A 22,421-nucleotide genomic window follows, 5' to 3' on the forward strand; every position below is an offset into this window, starting at 1 on the left:
ACCCGAGAGGGCGGAGCCGGAGGCCCGGCCGGCCCGAGTGGCCAGCAGAGGGCGCTCGTACACGGCCGGCAGAGGCGCGGCCCGGCTTTCCACGTTCAGAAAGGAGCCGCCCTGCCGACTCCAGCTACCAGAGCCGGCGGCTGGGAAACGGCCCATGTGCCCACCTTGATGTGTTCCAGCCAGTGCGTCGATTCCAAGTTGGACAGCCAGTGTGTTTCCTCGATGTTGGGGTACACAATCTCCTTCAGCTTCCGCAGGGACTCTCTCATGACATGGATATTGTGAATGTCCAGAAACACGAGTTCTGCGTTTTGGTAGGCGTCTTCGCTTTCGTAGCCTCCGCCCTTGGCCTGCAAGCAGGTGCAAGTTGTGAGAAACGACAAATAAGCGCACACCACTGCGTGTGGACATCCACAAAAAGGGGCCCAGCGTACCCCGTAGCATCCAAGATGGTGCACACTACGGTGGCCACCAAACTCCACAGAAAGTCTGGGTGGCTCGGGCCAGCTCTGCACCACCCGGCTAGACCTCCCACTCTTGCCCAGACTCCCTGACACGCCAGACGTGCAAGAAGGTATTCACAAACCTGAAAGCACTAAATCTTCCCTGCCCGCATTTCAAATCCTGCCCAAGCATAATTTCCCACAGAAGATGTCCCTTCATACTGGCTCAAATCCCCGGACTGGAAGTTCTACACGCAGGGACCACAGGCTTCCCACATGGCTTCCCCCCTGCTTCTTCACCTTGTTTCATCTCAATCTTTGTGAAGTAAATTCTTTAGCAATCACCATGCCTTGCTTCCACTTTAGCCACAAAATTATTTTAAACAGACACACAGAACACAAAAATAAATAAAAAGCCAGAACAAGTACAGAAGCACAGAATGCTACTGTCATCACTGTGCTCAGAGACTTAATTCTGTATCTACAGCACGAAATGAGAAAATATTTGATGTTCAAAGCAAGCGATGGAGAGAAAGGAGCAGCTACGTTTTCTGGACTTTTAATATTCTATGACTAAATATTCTATCTTCTATATAACTCACATGTGAACTCACAGCTCTTTGAGCCCTAACACAAGCAAACTAGAAAACTACTGAAGCAGCAAATACAGCCGGGTACAACTAAGTGATCGTGCGACTCATCCCTTGGAAACAAGAGACTCCCCCAACCAACACAAAATCGCCATCCGAACAGAAGCGCAGTCTTCCTTGTGGGCACAGAGAGAACGGTCAGTCGTCTGGGTTCATAACCAGCACGGCTCTACAATGAGGCGTTTTGGCAGAGGAAACCCTGCTAACAAGGATTATTTCTGAAAAGTGGGAAGAGTGGTCAGTGGTGGAGGATTTGTAATTCAGATTTGCTGCAACAAATTCCAAAAAGCCAGCAGTGGTGGCAACCCCACACAACCTATCCCAGAAACCCAGAATTAAAACACTCTGGAACCAGGTCATGGTGATGGCTGCACAACTTTGGGAATGTACTCAAAACACAGAAATACACACTTTAAAAGATGAGCACTTTCAGAGTGCTTTCATGGCAGATGAGTTCTGTCTCCATAAAACCAAGCACACACCAAGATCACTTAAAACAGAGCCAGGTGACGACGTATGCCATCAGCAAAGGAAGCTCCGTGAGGCTGCCGCTTCTAACTCCTGGTGTGCTTCGCTTCTGTGCCATGGCTGCAACTCAACCATGCGTCCTTTTACAAGTTCAGGAAAATGAATTTCCCCTAAAACGAGTAACAGGAGAAGATGAAGGTCAAATCCCACACAAGCCACCCTACAGTAAGAGAAGGAGCAGCACTCATAACACCCCCGCAGACAGTGCCCAGATAACTAAAGCCTCCTATCTCCAATCTGCTAAAAACACTTTTGAAGTAATGTCAGCCATGAAAAACAACATACATCAGAATTGGAGGAACTCAGAAGGAAGGGACAGAACTGGGAAACAAATTATAAATTTTTTTAAAAATGACATCAGAAATGAAGACTAAAACAGAAGAAATATAAGAGCAAATAAAGCCAATAGATATCTTTTAAAATGAAGAAAAAGAAAGTCTTAAAAACCAAAAAAATCAGAGCAACATAAAAACAATATAAGAAAAAGTGACCATGATAAGGAGGTAGCGAAGAGTTCATAACATACAAATTATCAGGCGTCCCTGACGAAGAAAGCCAAATGAGGAGACAGAGTATGAAGAACTGTAATTAAAGGAAATACTCGTGAAAAATTTTTTAAAGATGGAAAATTCCAAGTTGAAATAGTACACATGTATACATGAGAATACAAACCCAGAACACCTAATATGAAGATATATTTTGGCAAAATAATTGGACTAAAAAAAGAAAACCTTTGGACACCGAGCAAAAAGAGTCGTGAACTAAAAAGGAACATATCATCAAACTTTTTGAAACTTTATGCCAAGAGAAAATGAAGTAATTATTTAAGATGCTCAAAATCAAGGATAAGCCAAGGACTTTATAGGCAGCAAAACTGACTTTCAAACATAAAGGACACAAGTGCTGTCAGCAGGCGAGTTCTCAGAGAACGCTGCTCCCAGGAGCCCCGGCTACTTGCTGACCGCAGGCAACACGGCCCCCGAGGATGACGAGAAAGACGGGCCTCTGAAGCCGGGCCGCACTGGCTGTGAGCACCCAGCATGCAGCCAGCCACTTGCAGGACCAAGAGGTGGAAGGGAGAGACGTGTGAGGGAGAACAGCCAACGTCACCGGCTCTGACGGCGGAGACAACGCATGAGCCCTGCGACGGGAGTGCGGTGAAAACCACGCCTGCTTTCCGAGGAACGGCGCCGGCTGCTGTGGCCAGGCTGCACGCCGGCTCTCGCCTCCCTCCTGCGGTGGGTTTTGTTAACTGAGCCAGAATTTCGAAGCCCACAGAGCTCACGACTACTCTGCGGGAGAAATCGGGAAAAGCTTGCTTGGACGGAGTGCGGTCAGAGGACGCGACCTCTGGCCGCTGAGGACGCTGGGTCACTGTTCCTGCGGCATGCGCTCGGGGCCTTGGGTCGGTCACGCGCTCAGCTGGTTGTCAAATTTGCGAAGGGAGAAAGAAACTAAGACCTGAACACCGAGTTCTTGCGTAAGCAAGCACGGGGCTACACGCGGTTTTTTACTAAGTGACTTTTACTCCTAAGACAGCTCTGCTCGCCATTCTTTTTCTCGCTCTTCCCGTGAGCAGACTGAGTCTAAGAAGAACAACTCCCTCACTCAAAACCACGCCAAGAGGTGGAAGAGCCAGGACCAGACCCTGCGTCGCCACCACTGCGAGCCCGAGCTGCTCGCCGCACCGCGCCTGCCGAGCGCAGCTGACTCGCGGGCCAGTCGCCAGACTCCGTCCCCGGAGGCCACCTCACCTTATTGGCAACAGCGTTAACACTCGGCCGAGCATCGAATATGAAGATCTTGTGTGACTGAGCGTTGGAGTCCATGATGGCCTGGAGGTACTTCTCGTCCTCTTTGCTCCGCTTCCCGCTCACGCCGACCATGGGCTGGCTACACCGGGTGACTGTGGCCTGACTCTCGGGATGGATCCACGACAGAACCTGCGTTGGGGAAGAAGGCGCAACCCTGCATGTGCTCGCGGCGTCCCGCACGTGTCCCCCCCAAACGTTCACGAGACTTCTCGGAATCAGTACTCGGCAAAGCGACCCTTTCACATCACGGCCTGGCCATGAAAAGCTCCGAGGCTCCCGGGAGGAGCCGTCACCTTCCTGCAAGCTGACTCTGGCATGAGGAAACGTGGTTGGACCCTCTAGTCGGATACTGATCTAGGAAGTCATGGAGGACTGGGCAGCGCCTCTCGAAAAACAGGCCGAGACGTGGCTAAGTGAGCTCCCCTCTCTCTCTCAGGAAACTGCCCAGCTACAGAACTTACGAGCTTTGTGCCTAAAATTATTTGAGCTGATCCTTCTAGGACCCCATTCTCCACAAATGTGTGCAGTGTTCTTAGAGGAAAAGCACATTTATCGGTATGACTAAAGAATGTACGCCAAGACACAGACGTCATACGTAACATACGGGGAATGCTGTGTTTTCCAACAAGGAGCCGTGCAGTTCTGGTATGGCTGTCTAATACCTCTGTCATACTCCCCAGACAGCGCTAGAACCTCTTTCCTCCAGCCTTAATTGTACTAAATAACTCGCTCTCCCACATCTCCATACAAGACCTGCTGCTGTCGACATTTTTGCTTTGAATCCATCCATCCCCTCATTAACCTCAGCATTAGTACAAAAGCGGGCGCAAAGCCTCCTCGACGTTTCCTACTTACTGGGATGCGGCCCCTGGATCTGAAGGACGCCACTCGCTTTAGCTCTTCGTCAGGAATATTTGCTGGCACGACCAGGAGGGCAGGGTAGGTATCACAAAGCTCATACCGCTCGTTTATCTTGGTTATTCTCCAGCTTTCATTTGGAAGTCCCTGTGCACAAAATGAGCCATAAGACAAGTTATTATGGAACTAAAATATTAAAACAGCAGTCCCCGACCATTTGGGCATCAGGGACTGGTTGTCCCTGTTGCTGCATACAGAACTGTCGTGGAAGACAACTTTTGCACAGACAGGGGCAGGGGATGGAGGGAATGTGTGGTCAAACTTCCCTGCCAACGTCGATCTGTATTTGCAGCCACCCCTCAGCACTCCCTCGCCGCCTCGGCCCCTCCTCAGATCATCAGGCATCAGATTCTCATCAGGAGCTGCCACCCGATCCCTCGCACAGGCGGTTCACAGGAGGGTTCACACTCCACGAGAATCTAACGCCGCCGATCTGACAGCAGGCAGAGCTCAGGCAGTCCTGCGAGCAATGGGGAGCGGCTGTAAATACAGGTGAAGAAGCTTTGCTCACTCGCTCACTGCTCACCTCCTGCTACGTGGCCCAGGGGTTGGGGACCCTGTATTCAAAGGACACCGGGACAGAAGCCATCCTACTCAACATCTCTGATCTCTTAGAGTGTTGGACCAGTTACGGTCTGCCTCTGTTGACCAGGTTTTCAGGATCAGATATTCTAATGTAGGAATGCGTGTCCATTTTGGCACCCAGTTTTATGCCAAGAGACTTATTAATTCACTAACTATTGCTGGTGGGTCTCTGCTAAGCATACCTAGGGGGAAGGAAGGAAACACTAAGGCTGCAGATGCTCCCTGTCTTAAAAAGGAACACAGTCTCATTCAGTTTGACTGGATGGTTGTCTCTGCTGCGAAGGAGTTATGCAGAGATTCCAGGGGCAGAACCAAGCGTCCACCAGAATGCTGTACGACACCGATCACTCCTGCACTGCAGGACTGAAGGGATGCTGTTCATCTAAAACATACCAGAAAAGCAAGAGAGCAAGAGAAGGAAAGTAAAACAGACAACAGGCAAGAGAAACACTTAAAACAAGCTTCTAAAAGCAGACCCATTTTACTAAGCTCTTGAGTGGTTCTTCAATATCTCCTTTTTTGTTTTAAGTTGAGGTCTCAGTGTTGCTCAGGCTGGAGTGCGGTGGCATGACCAAAGCTTACTACAGCCTCGACCTCTCAGGCTCAGGTGTCCTGCCTCAGCCTCCCGAGTAGCTGGGACTACAGGTGCATGCCACCACTACTGGCTAATTTGTTTTTTGTAGATATGAGATCTTGCTGTTCCCAGGTGGTCTGGGACTCCTGGGCTCAAGCAATCCTCCTGTCTCAGCCTCCCAAAGTCCTGGGATTACAGATGTGAGCCACTACGCCCAGTCAATATCTGCTATCCTATAACTAGTGTGCTATTTCACATACTGAGTTACTTACTAAGATAACTGAAACGTTTCCATCCTCCATCATATAGAAAATAGAGCCATTACATTAAATAGCTGGACCTAAGAAAATCTAAACTCTATGATCCCTGAAAATTCTTATCAAACAGAAAAAGAAACCAAATTATAGTAGAAATATGTTTATTAAGTATTTATCTACTCTGTATAGGGACTATGCCAGCCTCTTTACACACACATAAACACTCACATTACCGTATTCAGGTTTTATTAACTTCATTTTATAGACTAAGAAACTATGGCACAGCTTGTAACTTGACCAGAGCTATACATCAGGCAGTGGTAGCGATTCCATGTACATCCAAATCTATCCTTATTACATAAGAGTACATTATTTCTCAAGAAATATTTGCTATCCCGGCTCACTAAACTGTTACCGAAAGTCTCGCATAAAAAGCAGAGCCTGCTCTCCTTCAAAGCAGTACTTCGCAAGCTGCTGCCGAACACCCTGAGGATTTTAACGTTCTGAAGTAGAGCGAATCCCCTTCCAGCGAGCGAGAGGAAAGACTCCCCACGGCGCTACATGCCCCTGGCCGGGCCACGTCTTCGCGGTGCTTTCCGTCCGGTCCGCCCACGGGGTTGGCCTGGTCCCAGCGTGCTCCCTGTGATACGCAGCCCTCCCTTCCTGCTGCTTTCCTCAGCCTTAGATGTTTGGACAGTCATAAGGTCCTTATTTCCAGAAGTAAAGGAAAGGCACAATCAGCAGTTTTTAACAATACTCACACGGTTATAAAAAGTACAGTGAGCCGGTAAGCATCAAGGGTGGGACTCGCGCAAGAAACTTAAATATCTTTAGGGTCTCCCTCTCGCTTGCCTCCCACATCCAATGGCCAGGTTCTGTTCTTTTTCTTCCAGAAGTGCCACAGGTTTGCTCACGTCTACCGGAATCCCACTGCCCCTTCCCTAATCCAGACCGTTGTCACTTCTGTCCTGTCCCTCTGTGCTCCACTCACGAGATGCCTCCACAGTGATCCCTTCAGATGCAAAAGCCTCCTGTCACCCCTCTGCCGACCAACGACCCTTGGCTCCCTCCTGCTTTTCATGTAAGGCCCTCTGGAGTCTCAGCAGAGCCTTGGCAGTTCTCCCTGGCCGCATGCACCGTGGTCTAGCCTGTCCCCACCTTCTCTCAGCGCCCAGATGGCTCCTGCTGTCCCACCTCGGCGCCTGCTCCATCAGTGTCTACCACGGCACACTGTAGTTGTCAGTCTACTCTCTGGGGACCAGAACTGTATTTCTGTTTCATACTCCAGCTACTGGTATTTAGTAGATCCTGTGTGAACTGGACGAACCACGGGGAGCTGCCATAAGAAGCAATGTTAGTTTCTGAAGTTTCTTAGGACATGAAGTCCGAGCTAAGAGGGTTGGGTACCTGCAGAAGCCTCCATCTGAGATCCTAGGGTACCTAACCCAGAAAGACACTCCTCTCTCCCCCCCACTTCCTCCCGTATGCCTGAACAATCACTAACAGGAGAAGCACTGCTCCCATCTGGGAGTGTCACATGCTTTAGGCAGGCAGCAGGGTGGGGCAGGGACAAGAACCACTGACTTAAGTTACCTCAAAGGCTATTGTCCCCCCCTCATGCTTGGATAAAGGGGCACACCCACTTCCACTCAAGAAACGGTCTTTCAGGTAGGATACTGGGGTGGGCCAGTCCTCACTCTCTCTTTAGACAGCACTCAAGATGCGCTCATGACTGCTGCTCTTGGGCCTATATTCCACTCTCCATGCAAATCACTGCCCTCCAGCTAATGTGTCCACTGGTCAAGTTCTAACCAGTTTAATAGGGGTGTGGCTTTCCTTAGTCACCTGTATTCCAGTTCTGAGAACAAACTGTTTTCTTGGGCCGAACTTGGGCATTTTCCAAGTTTCTTAAGCAACTGCATCTACCTGTAAGGTACATGCACTGAGATTTCTGCAGAAGACCATGCTCGTTGTCTTTATACTGAATTTTACTGATGACTTGGTTTTTCTTGACCTCATTTACAAACTCCAGGGTCCACTGTATAATCACTATATACTATGTATACTTCAAGGGTAAATTAAGGAAGCACTCTCTTATATTAGAGACTTAAATGGTTATTAATAGCTTTGCCCATTTTTTAAAAGATACAGTCTAATGTATTTTAGCACTATTATATAGAGGTCTATTGAATTTATGTGGCTTTCACTTTTTGTGTTAGTGATAACACATGATAACGCTAATCAGTCGTTTCCGTTTTCTAAGCTTTAGAATGTAATAAATATAATAATAACTTGGATAGAGTTTTATCATTTACAAAGTACCTTCCTGTATGTCACTGATCCTTCAAACACTCCCATAAAGCAGTATCCATCATCAAGCAAAAAGGGAAGGCACTGTGACATAAATGACTCATTGAAGAGCCCACACCCAAGTGAGAGTAAGAGCTAGAGCTAAGATTCAAAGCCAAGTCTTCTAAATGTCCTAGAATTAGAGTGCGGCGAAAACTGTACAACTTCTTAAATATACTAAAAACCAGTGGACTTTGAAACAGCAAATCTTGTGGTGAGTGATTACCTCAATTTAAAAGACCCGGAAACATCTGCATGTTCTGAGATGTAAAATCTCCAAAACATATTACATGAAAACAGACACAGAATCGTGTGCACGATATGCTCCCATACACAATATGCAGTGTACTCTGTGGGCATAAAATCTCTGGAAGGATATGCGGGAAGCCAGTGACAGTATTTCCCAAAGGGTTGGCTGGGTGGAGGGGCTGTTCGGAAGGAAACCTACCTCTCAGTGTACAGTACACCCTTTTTACAGAGTGCAAGTATTACCACTTCCTTTTTGTTTGTTAATTTAAGTGGGGAAACGACGGAATACTCTGATGCTTTATCTTTACTTTTACATTTTAAGAGATCATTTTCATTTTCTTTTGTAATACACTTAAAAGTTATCCCCCCTGAAAAGAAAAAACTAATGCTTCTAACTACAGACAGTGTCCTCTCCGTTACACTCAACTTAGTTGACTCAGAGACAACGTTCCGGCTGCTACAGAAATAAAAAGCCAACAAGTTCATCCTGCGTGTCCAGACCATGAAAGCATCCGTGTCATTCAGTGTGGAGTGCCACGCTCTGTCCTTCCTGCCACATCCCCTTAGCCCAGAGTTCTCTGGGTGGATGTAGTTATTCGTTTGCCAGGTAACTTGTTTTTTCTGTTTAATAATAATGTATTTATTTTCTCTGGTCCCAGTGACCTCACCTGCTTTCCAAAGTTCTCTGACAAATGCCACTGGGACATACAGCAGCATCTGCCCAGAGTCACAAAGAGGAGTCCTCGGTTTTACAATTTCTCAAGACATTTGTGAGATTTCCTGGTTGCTTCACCACCTGACTCGGATCTGGATTTTTGGATTAATAAATCTTACGATGTTACTTGCATACTCTTGGCTTTCAGTTGCCTTCCATTTATCCTGTATTCCATTTCAGATTTTGTCAATTGATGTTATCATGGAACTGAGCAATTTAAATGTCCCTTACCATGTGTGATTAGAGTCACAGACTCAGCTTCAAATCATTTAGGTGTCTTTGGTTTTCCAGGTGGTTGTCATTCTTCCTGGCTTTGTGAGACAAAAACCTCAGTAAATTGGAAAATGAATAATTAAAATGCAATGAGACTTAAACACAGAAGCAACAGTTTAAGGATTTCTTTTTTCTTTTGTGAGTTGCAGTCTCACTCCGTCACTCAGACTGGAGTGCAGAGGCAAATTCACGGCCACCCCAGCATCGACCTGCTGGGCTGCGGCGATCCTTCCGCCTCAGCCTTCCAAGTGGCTGGAACCACAGGCGCGTGCTACCACGCCTGGCTAATTTTTTTGCTTTATTGTAGAGATAAGGTCTCGCCAAGTTGCCTGGGCTGGTCTCGAACCCGTGGGCTCAGGCAGTCTACTCACCTCACCCTCCCCAAGTGCTGGGATGACAGGCTGAGCCACCAAACCTGGCCAGCTTAAGGATTTTTATATTTAAATTCTACAAAAATTTGGATTTCAAACCTAATGTTCACCAAGAAATAATTAATACGTCTAAGACTTAAATTCTCAAGAAAGCTTAGTGGATAAGAGGGAAGTTACGAATAGAGAAAAGAACAGCTGAGGGACAGTGCAGTTAGGAGTTCTGGCATAGGAACTCTTTAAGAAGCGTGCAGTGAGGAAGGCAGGAAGACAATACTCTAAGCACACACTTCAAGCCTGAATCCCGCTCAATCTCTTGATGTGGTGACTCACTGACTATGATGTCTATGTACATACGGATCTATAAATCTACACGTAGGTTTCTACGTGTGTGTGTGTGTGTGTGTGTGTGTGTGTGTGTGTGTGTATTTCATCGGCAGATCCTGATTCCTAACTTCCAGTCTCGTTATGATGAAAAGAACCTCTCCCCCCGGCCCCGCCCCCTTTCCCTCTGGCCTTCTCCTGCCCTCTTTTCACCTGCCCAAGACAGGACGCTGGTCTGACCGGGAGTCGTGAGGTCTTCATCCCTGGAGGAAGGAGCGCCACACAGAGAGGCCGAGAAGAACCCGAACAGACAGCTGCGCCTGCCTCGGTCACGCCTCTCCAGTGATGTCCCCGTCGAAGGCCCACGAGAACTTCCAGGCGGCCGACCATGGAGGCTCCCGGGAGATGCTCAGGGAGGGTCTGGAAGCTCTGCAGCTCCTCACGGCCTCGCCCTGTGCATCTCTTCATCCATAAACATCCTCCACAAGCCACCGGTAAACGTGTTCCGTTCCGTGAGCTGCTCCAGCAAATTAATCCCACTCGAAGCGGTGGTCATGGGAACCCCAACTTGAAGACAGTCAGTTCCAGGGGCCCAAACTCGCAAGCTGGTGTTCCGACACCACGGCCAGGTGGGTGGTGTCGGAACTGAACCGGGGGACACCCAGTGGGTGTCTGGTACAGAACTGACTGCTGGCTTGCCGGGGAGAGAAAGCCCCATGTATGTGGGGGTCACAGAAGTCATCTTGTTTGTCTGAAGCATTTTTTAATTCACCTTTATACTGAAGGATGCATTCACTGGGTACAGAATTCTCAGCTGGTGCTATTTTATTTCAGCACACTAAAGATAAAAATCACAGTCTTTGGGCGTCCATTCCTGCTTGTCTAACTTCTGTGTCTCTGAATGACCCACCATTTCTCCTAGCTGTTTTCAGACTTCTTTGCTTCTGACAGCCCACGGCGCCATGTGAGGTGTCTAGACGTGAGCGTCTTTCCCTGTCTTAACACTGACCTTGCTGATTCTGCAGATGGATATCTTCCAACAGTGTGAGAAGACTTCCAGCGGACCACTTCAAATATAACCTCTGCCCGTCTCCCGCTTTCCTCTTGCGTTTGCCAGAAAATCCAAGCTGTGCACATCTAGGCTCCCTGACTAGTCAAGATGTGACTTAATTCCAGCTCACTCTTACCCCAAAGGGTCAAAATACACAGAGGCTGGTCACCAGACCCTCCAACCAAGAAGGTTTTTCTTTCCACCCCTTGCTCCAGGAGGCCACCTGAGTCTCCCTATTACCAACTCCCTCACTATCCACAGAAACTCATGTGGTTCCAAACTACCACACAGTAGGCATAGAAACAAAGTGCAAACGCGATTTGTAGACGCTGTCCTTAGTCTTACAGTGTCCTTATTAGTTATGATTACCATCAATTTTTAAATTTTATTCTTCCAATTACTAGATTAATACAAATATACATATTTCTTCACAACAGCTATAATAAATCTTGATTACAGCTACTATGGACAATTTTCTCTATAAGAAGTGACAGTCTTTCAGCAGCAAAACTCCAGCTTTTTCTTTGAGTCCGAGTCTCACTCTGTCTCCTACACTAGAATGCAGTGTCACAATCACAGCTCCCATGGCCTCAAGGGCCTCGAACTCCTGAGCTCAAGCAGTCCCCTCACCTCATGCCCCCAACTACGTATGTGTGCCACCACACCCGGCTAACTGTTTTTGACTTTTTGTAGAGACAAGGTCTCACTATGTTGCCCAGGCTGGTCTAAAACTCCTGGGCTCAAGTAGTCCTCCTGCCTTGGCCTTCCAGAGTGCTGACGTGAGCCACCACTTCTGACCCCAATTTTGTTTAAAATAAATTACTTTAATCTTGGAAAAAAATACAGGGTAATGGTGAAGAGTGTGGCTCAGAGCCTGGTTCTCAGATTTAGTAGCTGTGTTGCCTTGGACAGATGACTCGATGTCCCTGCAGCTCAGTTTATTCATATGATGTGCAGAGAACATGAGTACCTACCTCACAGAATTATTATGAAGATCAAATGGCTTATTATTTCTGAGACGCTTAAGAAAAAGCCTGGCCTGAATGTCCACCACATACGTGCTTTGGCAAATGAAGCCCATCTCTGCGGAAGACCTGTTGGCCAGCAAGCACTTCTGAGCACACGCCGTGAGCACAAGGCGCTCCCTCCCTCAGCTGGCCACTGTCTACTGCGGGTCAGGCACTGTGCCCATCCCAAGAGTACCGCGGCGGAAACCGGGCTTAGTACCTTCCCTCCTGGAGTGCAAAGAACACCCGGGAAGCAAGACATGACTCCTCCAAGAGCGGGTGACACTGCTGACAAAATGCAAAGCGAACCGTCGCAGCGGAAAGATGGAGGAGCAGGGGGCCAGCGCGCACCAGCAAGCTCATCACATCAGAGTGGACCAAAGCAGGGCGGCCAGTCCCGGGGAAGCCGCAACAGGAGATGCACTCTGATCTGCACCCAAAATAACAGAAAAGGTGGCAGGAGTCCAGCAACACAGAGAGGGCATACTCCTGCTGTGGTTACCGGCCAAAGTGAAACGATGCTGTCCTCAGCACCGCATCACAGGAAGCGCCGCTGGTCCTCTCCCAAGACATGAAACCCTCAAAGTTTTATATGAAGCTAAGTGGCAAGCAACAAAATTACTGAAACATTTTTCAGAATCAAACTACAGAATACCCCGAAAAGAAAAACCTGAGTGAATAGTGTTGAATGCCATATAACAATATGAAAACTTAATATACTTATCGTCTTATTTTTATCCTTAAAATTGTTAAACATTTTTTTAAATAAACTGATGTAAGCTCAAATAAGTAAAGATTCACAAAAGATCACTGGCATGTTGTGAAAAGCAGTTCAAAGAAAATGAAAGGCGGCTCAACCATCAGGACTGGCCTTGATTCACCAAAAACAAAGACAAAACAGTCCTCCATATGGCTGCTTACTTCTACCCACGAAGTTTTCTCTGTAATGAAGGGAATTTAGAATACTAAAGCTGGAAGAAAAGAAATACATACCTGCCTTCGATACTCTAAAAGAGGGTCGTATAGCTTCCACCCATTTTCAGGAAATATTTCTTTGTATTCAAAAGCAAAAAGAGGCTACGAATAAGTAAACAAAGTTAATAGCTAAAAAAGACATTTAAGACAGTAATAAATCAAAAATGTATCCTTAACATAACCATGGTTGATTTCATTTACATATCTACCAAAATGTCTTATATTAGCATTCTTTTTTATATTGTTGTCTTAGTTTTTATAATGTTGAAAGTTTATTGTCTCTCACATATGTTTTCAAACACACACAAAAGCACAGGTACCACCAACAATACTTATCAAAATATCATATTTCCTTCAGATATCTCTGATAGTTTTTGTAGGCATACTTTTTTTTTTTTTTTTTTGAGTTGGAGTCTCACTCTGTTGCCCAGACTGGAGTGCAGTGGCCGCTCCTGGCCACCGCAGCCTCGACCCACTGGGCTCCGGCGATCCTTCCGCCTCAGCCTTCCAAGTAGCTGAAACTACAGGCGCGCGCTACCACACCTGGCTAATTTTTTGATTTATTGTAGAGATGAGGTCTCACCAAGTTGCCCAGGCGGGTCTCGAACCCATGGGCTCAGGCAATCCACTCACCTCAGCCTCCCAAGGCGCGGGATTACAGGCTGAGCCATTGAGCCCGGCTGTAGGCATACTTCTAAATGATGAAAACATGACATTAAAAAAGGCATCTTCTGATACAATTAACTAGTTTGACATCACAGATACCAGCAGTTAAGAAGCTACAAAGTTTATCTGAAATTTCCAAAAACACACTTAATAAGCTTTTTATTTTTGACACGTCACCTGTGTTTCAAAAATATCAATTTTTTAGACAAAACAGCAGAAACAACTATTGTTTCTGAACAATATTCTGTTCAACTGTTATGAAACTATTGTTGAACTGGAGTCAGAAGACCAGTGTTGACTCCAAGTTCTCCTTCCTGTTAGCAATGACCCTGAGTTCAAGTTCATTGCTTGCCTAATGTTGATTTGATCTCTAAAGCAGGGATAAATTGCATCGACCACCACAGCACACAGCAGGAACTCAGTTTGGCTACCCTTCTCTCCCAGACTGCTAGTCCTGATTGCCAGCTCCCAATTAAAAAGGAGATTTCAAATCCTAACAAAGACCACATAAGCTTTTCATGAATGTTAGTGCTGGAATGGACCTCAGAAATCAGTCAGCCCAGCCTCCTTATTTCATATCTAAAGAAACTGGTCTAAGAGATTAGATTAAACCCATACTATACATCTGATTAAATGTCAAGGCAATGATGTAAACGCAGAGATTCTAGACAGCCTAGACAAGCCTCTACACTACATCAATAATTAGAATACTGATATTCCAAAGACAGAAAACATTTTACCAGGTTATTAGAGACGGGAAATGCATATTTCATTAGATTCTCAAATATGGATCTTCTCGTCCGCCCCTCAGGCTTATGAGCGAATCGTAAATTCCTAATGTCCTAGAAAAGATTTGGCATTCAAGTTAATAATTATTTATTCATTTTTTATTTAATGAACAAGTAAGGTTACTTAGAACTATCTTGTAAAATGTTAAGATCTATGCATGTGGGTTACTAAAATAAATCAGACAGTAGCTCCCAGAGTTAGGAAAATTATAATGGTTTATTGAAAGAAATTAAAAAAAAAACATGAAGCACTCTAATACAACACAGAATTCAGAGGACAGAAAATTTACCAATGCTTATGGACGCAAGACAGGCACATTTGATGGAAGCCCTGGGGGTTCAGACACTGCATCTGAAGCTTGATGTCGTGACGGACACACACCCTCAGCACACGTCCTCTCCCTATGAAGTCTATCTCGCCATGAGGTACCCTACTCACAAAAACTGACTCGCAGCACTATGGTGCCTGTGCCCTCCCTTCCAACCATGTGGCGACCACCCTGCTGCTTCTCTCCCAGCCAGGGTGCATCTGCACTGGGCCTCTTCTTGCAAGCCCCTGCCGCGAGGCCGACAGAACCCCAGCCTGCCTGGAGGTCTTCCTTCCTTCGCGCCACATTCAAGTTCTTCCGCACCTACTGATGCTCTCGGTTTGATGATGCCATCCAGGCTCTATCGTGGGGTCTGAAGACCCAGCCCACCTGCCGTTATTTGTCCTCGAGCAATTCTCTATGCTCAGCTGAGCGCAGATATTCATGTTCTGTTTACTAATAATATCACAGCACTTGGGAGAAAAATGGAACTTAAGAATAATTTCAAGACATCCTACATTCTTTAAATATCTTAAACAAGGCTGAATTCAAAACAGCTTTATTATGCCTGACTTTGTAAAGGCAAACACAAAGACATTCTACCACAACACACCTACAGTGCCAGAATAAGTAGAAGAGTGTATTACAAGTCGCATCCAAAACCAGAATGTCAGCTTTACCATCTGTTAAAAGAAATACGCACAGGAAGCTAAGCTGACGTACTGCTTATCCTCAGTAAATATCCTTATAACTAGAAGCGTTCTTAACCTCAGAGCTCTCTGAAAGCAGTCATAGCAGGACCTGACAAATATTTGGGTTTATTGGCAGTGGTCTTGTTCCATGGAAAATATTATATTTAAAATGATTAAAATTCAAAGTCATCCTCTTTCACATCTTCTTCCGTGCTATGCTCCACTTAACTCTACAGAAAAAGGGTCAGGAAACTGGGCTCGACACATGGCTGACAGTGACGACCCTCACAGAGCCCTTCTGACTGCACTGAACAACCAGGCAAATAACCACTCAGTCAACAGCTTGGAAACCAGATTCACGAAGCTCCTAAGATTAGCTTAAGAAAGTGTCTTGCATCACCCAGAAAGAATTACACGAGTGCTGTTTCTTGTACTTGTTGGCACTGGCAGAACATCCAAGGAAAGCAACAGTGAGACCAAGCACGGCGATGTGTGTGGGGCAGCAGGGCCATAAAGAGGAGCGCAGCAGCCTCGACCAGAGGCACCGGGTGCCAAGTACCTCTGGTTGATGGCAAAATGGAACAATCTAAGTTTCACTCAAGTATCCGTGCATTGAAAGAGTGCCGTGGATAAGAAAATATAGAAGGCCCACCACTGTTTCAGAAGTAGAAAAATTACGAGAACTAGAAATACAAAAGACAGGTAAAGACAAATATATCACACATCTAGTCTTCCACCATAAAGAACTTTGCCTTAACTGCTCAGAGCCTTGTCTCTAAGTTGTGAATTAAGGTAATACTGTCCACTATCCCTACCTGACAGGACTTTAAGAGGCTTAAATGGAAATAATGACTGTGAAATGACTTTGTATCCTGCAAGCTACTTTGTCCTATGCACATCACAGATGGTCTTTATAAAAATAAGTTGCTATGAACTTGTGTGTATATCAAACTATGTAGACTGAACTGGGCTCAAAAGAATTAAGTCTAATTCATGAACCACCTTTACTATTACTACTAAACTTTGGTTTCCTACTTGGATGACATTTCGAAACAAAATCCACTGGATATATTGGAAACCAGTTTCCAAACACAGGCTCTATTTTACCCCAAGTTTTTCAAACCACAGAGCATCACATACATTTGAGAACATTTACCTTGCACACCGTTTCTAATCCGTAAGAGTTTTCACCTCGACTAGAAGCGCCCCCGATTTTCTCTACTCGACTTATCACTCCAAGAGAAGCATCTAAAACAAATGGAGGGTCCTAAAGGAAGGGAAGAAAAAGCAATGAAAACCAAGGAGCTGACAGTGTCCAGTTACAGCTGATGAAAATTGTCATCAGAAATGACCAAAAATGAGTAACACTGGGTGCCAACAGCACAGACATGTATATACAAAGATCTTCCCCAAATCTTACCCGTTCCATGCTTTTGAAATATAACCTATAATTCGTGACAGTCAGAGTCCCTCGCACAGCACCGGTGAACGGACATATGTAAGTGACATCTTTGGCTGAAAAGGCAAGAAGTCCACAGTTTACTATACATGTGTATTATTAAAAACTGCTTTCTCATCTTATAAAATGACTGCCAGTCTAATTTATGCTAAAGTCCCAGAATCAATGGTTCCAAGAGACCTCATCTCTAACAGTCAAGCTTCCAACCCTGCACTCGTCTGGGGAAGGAATGTAAAATGGAACAGGAGGGACTGACAAGGGGGAGGACGTCTCTTCTGCTGAGACAGAACGAACGGAAACAAAGATGGCCCCCACTGCAGGGGAATGGAGTAGGCGTGGTGGCTGCAGTGGAGGGTGGCAGGGTGCTAACAGCAGCAGAAGCATCAAGGCACAGCCACCGCTCATCTCATCGCAGTTTCTTGGTCCTCTCCGGGCCACAGTCCAGTCTGTCAACTGTCTTTTAAGCATACAGTATCCAAACATATTACAGCCGAAACTCCTCATCTGGTTATGTTTCTGGGGAAAATATTGTAGGTAAAATAAAACGTACTTTCTTAGAAAAATAATTGTGTAAGAAGTTGTTATATTCCTGATCAAGCAATCGATAGCCAACTTTGTAAAGAAATAATCATGAGAAGCATCAGCGACAGACAATGAACTTTGGCCTGTGCTTCTTAAATCATGCCTTCACTGAGTAAGTAGGATAACTCAGCAGCCACCAGTTCAAAATATGGTCTGCAGTGGCAGAGCTCATCATGCCCGATACAAGATGTCTGCATCTCAAATATTCATCGATTCCTGCTTTGTCATTAATGCAGCAAGTCAGCAGATTAAAAAATATCTTCACATTCCAAGAAAGTAAGGTCAAAGTCTGTGCCACAACAACTTCCTAAGAGCCTTTCGGGGGCTTCTGGGCAGAGAGGGGCCATGACCTCTGTCTCGCAAGGCAGTGCAACTTCCTGACTTTGCTGCTCCTTCCTCACTTCGAGGGACCGAATGCTCTGTAGGGAATTTGAAATGAGAACGGTCTTTTAACAGTATCTCCAACCTTCCGAAGAGTTCCTGGGGGATGCTCAAGTATGAGCTCCATTTTTCAATCGTTGTTTACGATGCATGTTTCATTTAGAGGGAAGCTTTTGAAATTTAATAAACCCACCAAGACATGAAGATTCACAAACTTGTTCTGACACATTTTTCCCCTTGTGAATTTCTACCTCAACTAGGAAAACTTTATTTAACATTACTAAGAACATGTCTAGATTCCTTCCAGACTCAGTTTTTTCTCACGCAAGTAACATCGATCTCATATCCCACCACAGGACATGTCACTCTTGAACCAAATCATGAGGTTAATACACGTGAAAGTGCCTTGAAATCCAAAGTATCACCCAGATGCCAGGCTGTCCACCCACATTACGATTATCATTGGTCTGGGTTCTGCCTCCGCCATCGTTCCTCCACAGGCTGTCACGCTGAAAATTATGCTGAACAGGAGTAGAGGGAAGAACACAAGTGACGAGGAAGCTGACAAACGACAGCAACAACCACCAGCACTGGCCACCCAGCATGGCAGCGTTTTCAAACGGCTTTTCACAAATCTCATTTAGCTGTCTAAACAACCCACAAGTGCAGGAATACAACTGTCTACAATTCTTAGATGTGAGTGTCAGAGCTCAGTAAGCAAACTAAGTTGTTTCTGAGGAAGGCCTAAACCCAGCTCCCCTGACTAAAGACTCCAAGTTCTTTCCACACACCCTGCGTCCTCCTCGCTACGGCTAAGCTAAGCAAGCCACTGGCTCGGCACAGTCTGTTCACCCTCTGTCTCCTGCAACTTACTGCAGTCGGAACGTCTCCACTCCTGATGTGGCGAGGACTACTCTATTGACATTTCCAACATGGCTTTAATTCTTTTTTTTTTTTTTTTAAGTTGGAGTCTGACTCTGCCACCCAGGCTGGATTATCACAAAGGCACAATCACGGCTCCCTGCAGCCGCAAACCCCAGGACTCAGGTGATCTTTCGCCTCAGCCTTCCAAATAGCGGGGACTATAGGCACGTGCTACCTTGCCTGGCTATGTATTTACTTATTTATTTTTGTAGCGACAAGGTTGCCTAGCCTCAAACTCCTGTGCTCAAGTAATCCTCCCACCTCGGCCTCCCAAAGTCCTGGGATTACAGGCGTGAGCTACTATGTCCAGGCTGCCTTAACTTTTTAAAAAATAAATCTATATCAATCCAAGATCTTTTTTTTTTTTTTTGAGTTCGAGTTTCTGCTCACACAAGAAACAGGCTGGAGTGCAGGGGCACACTCACGACCATCCCAGCGTCAACCTGCCAGGCTCCGGCGAGCCTTCTGCCTCTGCTTTCCAAGTAACTAGAATTACAGGCATGTGCTACCATACCCGGCTAATTCTTTGTTTTATTATAGAGACGCGGTCTCACTGAGTTGCCCGGGCTGGTCTCAAACCTGCGGGCTCAGGCAATCCACTTGCCTCAGCCTTCCAAAGTGCTAGAATGACTGGCTGAGCCACCGAGCCAAGCCCCAAGGTCTTCTGTATGTGAATTAATATATGCAGGTTTATCTTAGCCTTACTTTTTGCTATTAAATTTAAATTACTGCAAAATAATCAAGTTTGTGTAGATGATTTTAAATTAGCATGTTTTAAAAATCATATTTGCTGTTCCTCTAAATTCTGAAATAATACCGCCTAGTAATACCACAAGTTCTTAGATTTACTAACCCTCTCAAGATTCCACTAAGATCAGAAAAGAGAATCCATAATGGTTGCCGTGAGGAATGCTGAAATGTCACTGAAAATACACACTGATGGGAAGAACAAATATATACAAACAGCGTGCATGGGAGCATGCGATCTGAGCAGAGACCCCCCCCCCAAAGCCAGACTCTAAGGCAGGGAAGGAAAGTCCCCAAGGCCATGGAGAGAGACGAGCCGAGGAGCAGGCGCGGAGCCGTCCCCGAGACACGTCCCTGAGGCAGGAAGAATGAGGACCCAGTGCGTGAGGTGAAGAAGAGCCTCACCAGATGCAGACACGGGGAAGGAAAGCGGGCCTGCCCACAGAGGCCGGGCCCTAGTCTCCCTCTCCAGTGCCTCCTGAGTCTTACTCTCCCCTCTCCTTGTCCCCTCCTGGGAAAAGGGTCCCAGGTTGAGAGTGCAGCCCTGGCAGGGGCTGCCAAAAAGAAGAGGAGCCAGCAAGTGCGACGAGGGTCACCTGGACGCCTTTCCTGAGGCCGTGTGTCATCACGGCTGCTCGTGGCATCCGGCTCAGAGGAAGAAAAGAGAACCTGTCCCCGTGCTCAGCACAGCCTCATCGGCTCGCCCACACAATGGGGCGGACGCCCTTCTCAGAACGTTACTCTGAGGACTGGCAGGCGAGACGGTCAGCACTCAGTAACTGTAACTGCTGCCATTACTCAACTGCCAGTGCTGAATACACTAGCTCAGTAGTTCAGCAGATCGAGAACTCGGTGTACACACAGGCTAACTGGGGACAAAAGCCTGGGAGGCCATTCGATCAAGAGTTGAAAGCAAGAAGAGACAAACACCACACTAAGTGCAAGGAGCTAAATTTAGAAGGTGACAGCCACCCACCACTCCCTCTTTGGCCTGCTTATTTTTACCCAAGGAAATGACACCTAGCCCAGTAAAATTCAGCATTTAAAATCCTTTTAAAAATTACGATGAATACTAAAGTGCAAGATGGCATCCACATTAAGAAATCACTGTCTTCGTTCTCCCACTCCATAATGTCATGTCTCAGAATGCAGAAGAATCGTGTAGATTGTCACACATGAAACAACGCAAAACTGTAAGGACAGAAACACAGCTTTTATCCTTGTTTTCAGTTTCCAGTCCATATTATAAGCAGTGGGCTGGACAGAGAAAGACGCCTGCATAAAAATAGCTGCAGTGAAGAAGTATTTCGTCCAAAAAACTGACCTGAGTTTATTCAGCGAAAAAAAACATAAAGGAGGAAAACAGGGGAGCTGTTTTGAAATGAAGTTACTTGTGTAAAGTGGCAACTCAAAGCTTTTATCTAGGCAGCCCAGCAACTGAACAGTCATTCAAAATCATGAAATTTTCCTTCACAGAATTCAGCAGGAGCTTTGAAAAAAGAAGCCACCCACTTTCAAAGAAAGTAAAACGAACCAGAGAAGAAGCAGAGCAAAATTCAGTGCACGTGTGTCCAGCGCGAATGCCAGCAGCAGGTCTGGCCTAGGCCCGTGGAAAACACTGGAGGCCGAGAAGGCCGCAGGGGCCAGGCTGCCAGGAGGTGCACTGGCTGTCCCCTCCGCCGGCCAGTCTGGCCTCTGTGCGCTGAGTGAGAGCCCGGAGCAGTCTGCACGCCACAAAGCAGAAGGAAAGTAAACAGAAAACGCCATTACAGACCCATGTCTTTAATGTTCTCTCCCGGAAGCAAGGGCGGTTCTTCCATCTCTGCTAATTTGTTAGCCTCCCTCAGGACCTGCACAAGCGGGGAGAAAAGAAACCTTTTTTAACTCAGAGGTTCATTTTTCACTCCATTGCCAACTGAGTGTGTGTGCTCTTATTTAAAGTTATGACATCGTATCACATGTTCTGCTTTAAGTCAAATTATAAAAACCACAGTGCTGGCATGTTTAACAACTGAAGTTACTGTTCTAGAAAGCATTCCCCCTGAGAGCCTGATGTATATTAAGGCACTTTACATTCATACGCAAAATTACACGTTTGCACTGAATCCTACCACAGCCTACAATGCAAGAGATGTTACACCCTCATTTCGGTGAGGAGGAAGAGGCCAGTGCGGCCTGTAGCCAGTTCACGATCACACAGTTGAAGTGTCAGAGGCTTGACACGAAGGACAGCGGCAGCGGACCCAAAGCCCACTCACTCCCTCTCCACCAGCCTTGCTGAGAGGCCACAGTGCATCGACAGTCCGCACGTGTGTTCGAGGTTCAGGGAGTTTAGAAGCGATGCTGACATACACAAAAAACAAGACACCGCACTGCACTCCCAGACCCGCTTCTCCCCTCACCCCACCCGCGACGCCCTCGCGCACCGACGACTAGAGCTGACCTCGGTCTCACCACCGCAGGGATTCCCCTCCGGCTCCAGGGTCGCCCTCGGCTGCCCAATGCCACCGCCCTCGGGGACACCACAGAGACCTTCAGCTGACCTTGTTCCCCACTCAGCCAGGCACGGCCATCGCGTGGCTGCCGAAGCCAGAGCCTGGGGGCAGGAGAAGGGCAGCGACCAGGAGAGCAGAGCCAGGCCCTCCTCCACCGGGCTGCTCTCGAGCCCGGACCGGCACCAGAGCAAAGGGGCTTTCCAAAGAAGTGCTGAGTTAGCTTCAGTCTGGACGTCCCGACGCCCGAAGAACAGACTTGGAGACCTCACAGAAGGATGGAAGGCAAGAAATGAAAAGGC

At 46.7% G+C, this 22,421-nt stretch overlaps 1 protein-coding gene across 2 annotated transcripts in view; it reads right to left on the minus strand.

Annotated features, from left to right (window-relative positions):
- The window catches only part of MTMR2 (myotubularin related protein 2), a 67,057-nt gene that overhangs the window by 12,034 nt on the left and 32,602 nt on the right, over positions 1-22,421 (minus strand). For both annotated transcript variants that reach the window (XM_008060138.1, XM_021713417.1), the window contains 8 exons: positions 21,402-21,477; positions 16,955-17,049; positions 16,691-16,801; positions 14,487-14,588; positions 13,099-13,182; positions 4,291-4,440; positions 3,376-3,564; positions 165-350 (listed from right to left, as the gene is read on the minus strand). In XM_008060138.1, the coding sequence (XP_008058329.1) occupies positions 165-350; positions 3,376-3,564; positions 4,291-4,440; positions 13,099-13,182; positions 14,487-14,588; positions 16,691-16,801; positions 16,955-17,049; positions 21,402-21,447 (963 nt within the window). In that variant the 5' untranslated portion in view covers positions 21,448-21,477. The remainder of the gene's footprint in view (positions 1-164; positions 351-3,375; positions 3,565-4,290; positions 4,441-13,098; positions 13,183-14,486; positions 14,589-16,690; positions 16,802-16,954; positions 17,050-21,401; positions 21,478-22,421) is intronic.

Source organism: Carlito syrichta, unplaced genomic scaffold (genome assembly GCF_000164805.1).
Source record: "Carlito syrichta isolate Samal-C Ts95f unplaced genomic scaffold, Tarsius_syrichta-2.0.1 Scaffold304533, whole genome shotgun sequence".
NCBI lineage: Eukaryota > Metazoa > Chordata > Mammalia > Primates > Tarsiidae > Carlito > Carlito syrichta.